General features: G+C 64.1%; 1 protein-coding gene across 1 annotated transcript in view; it reads left to right on the top strand.

Moving 5' to 3' along the window:
- ETH_00036325 (uncharacterized protein) overlaps positions 1 to 407 on the top strand; it is a gene marked incomplete at both ends in the record, with an annotated part of 1,686 nt that overhangs the window by 140 nt on the left and 1,139 nt on the right. Inside the window, one exon of the mRNA XM_013375155.1 lies at positions 107 to 407. Within this exon, the coding sequence (XP_013230609.1) occupies positions 107 to 407 (301 nt within the window). The remainder of the gene's footprint in view (positions 1 to 106) is intronic.

Here is a 407-nt window from a genome sequence, read left to right as displayed (position 1 = left end):
GCGGAGCCGCAGCAGCAGCAGCAGCGGCGGCGGCGGCGGGCTGCTGTCGGCAGTTGCTGCTTCTGCGTCGAACGCCGTTGCTGCTGCTGCTGCTGCTGCAGTGCAGCGAGTCCGCAGCAGCAGCTTCTTCAGAGACCTGCAGCTGCAGCTGCGGCCCCCGGAGACAGCTCTTGGGGTGTACAGACAGCAGCTAGCAAGTGTGGGGCCGGGCCTTGTGTCTTACTTGGGGTGTCTGGACAGCTTGGGGCCGCAGTTGCTGCTGCATGCGCAGCAGCAACTTGCTGCTGCTGCACCTGCCTGTGGGGCCCTGCTGCAGTCCCTTTCGCGGCAGCAGCCTTTTAAGAAAGAGGAGACACTTTTCCGCCGCATGCATTTGCTGCTCAGCAAGCTCAAGCTCATCCGCGCCA

The sequence above is a fragment of the Eimeria tenella genome, genomic scaffold (assembly GCF_000499545.2).
Source record: "Eimeria tenella Houghton genomic scaffold, Eth_scaff2571, whole genome shotgun sequence".
Classification (NCBI taxonomy): domain Eukaryota; phylum Apicomplexa; class Conoidasida; order Eucoccidiorida; family Eimeriidae; genus Eimeria; species Eimeria tenella.
The sequence above is the reverse complement of the archived record's forward strand: the minus strand, read 5'-3'. Positions and strand labels throughout refer to the sequence as shown.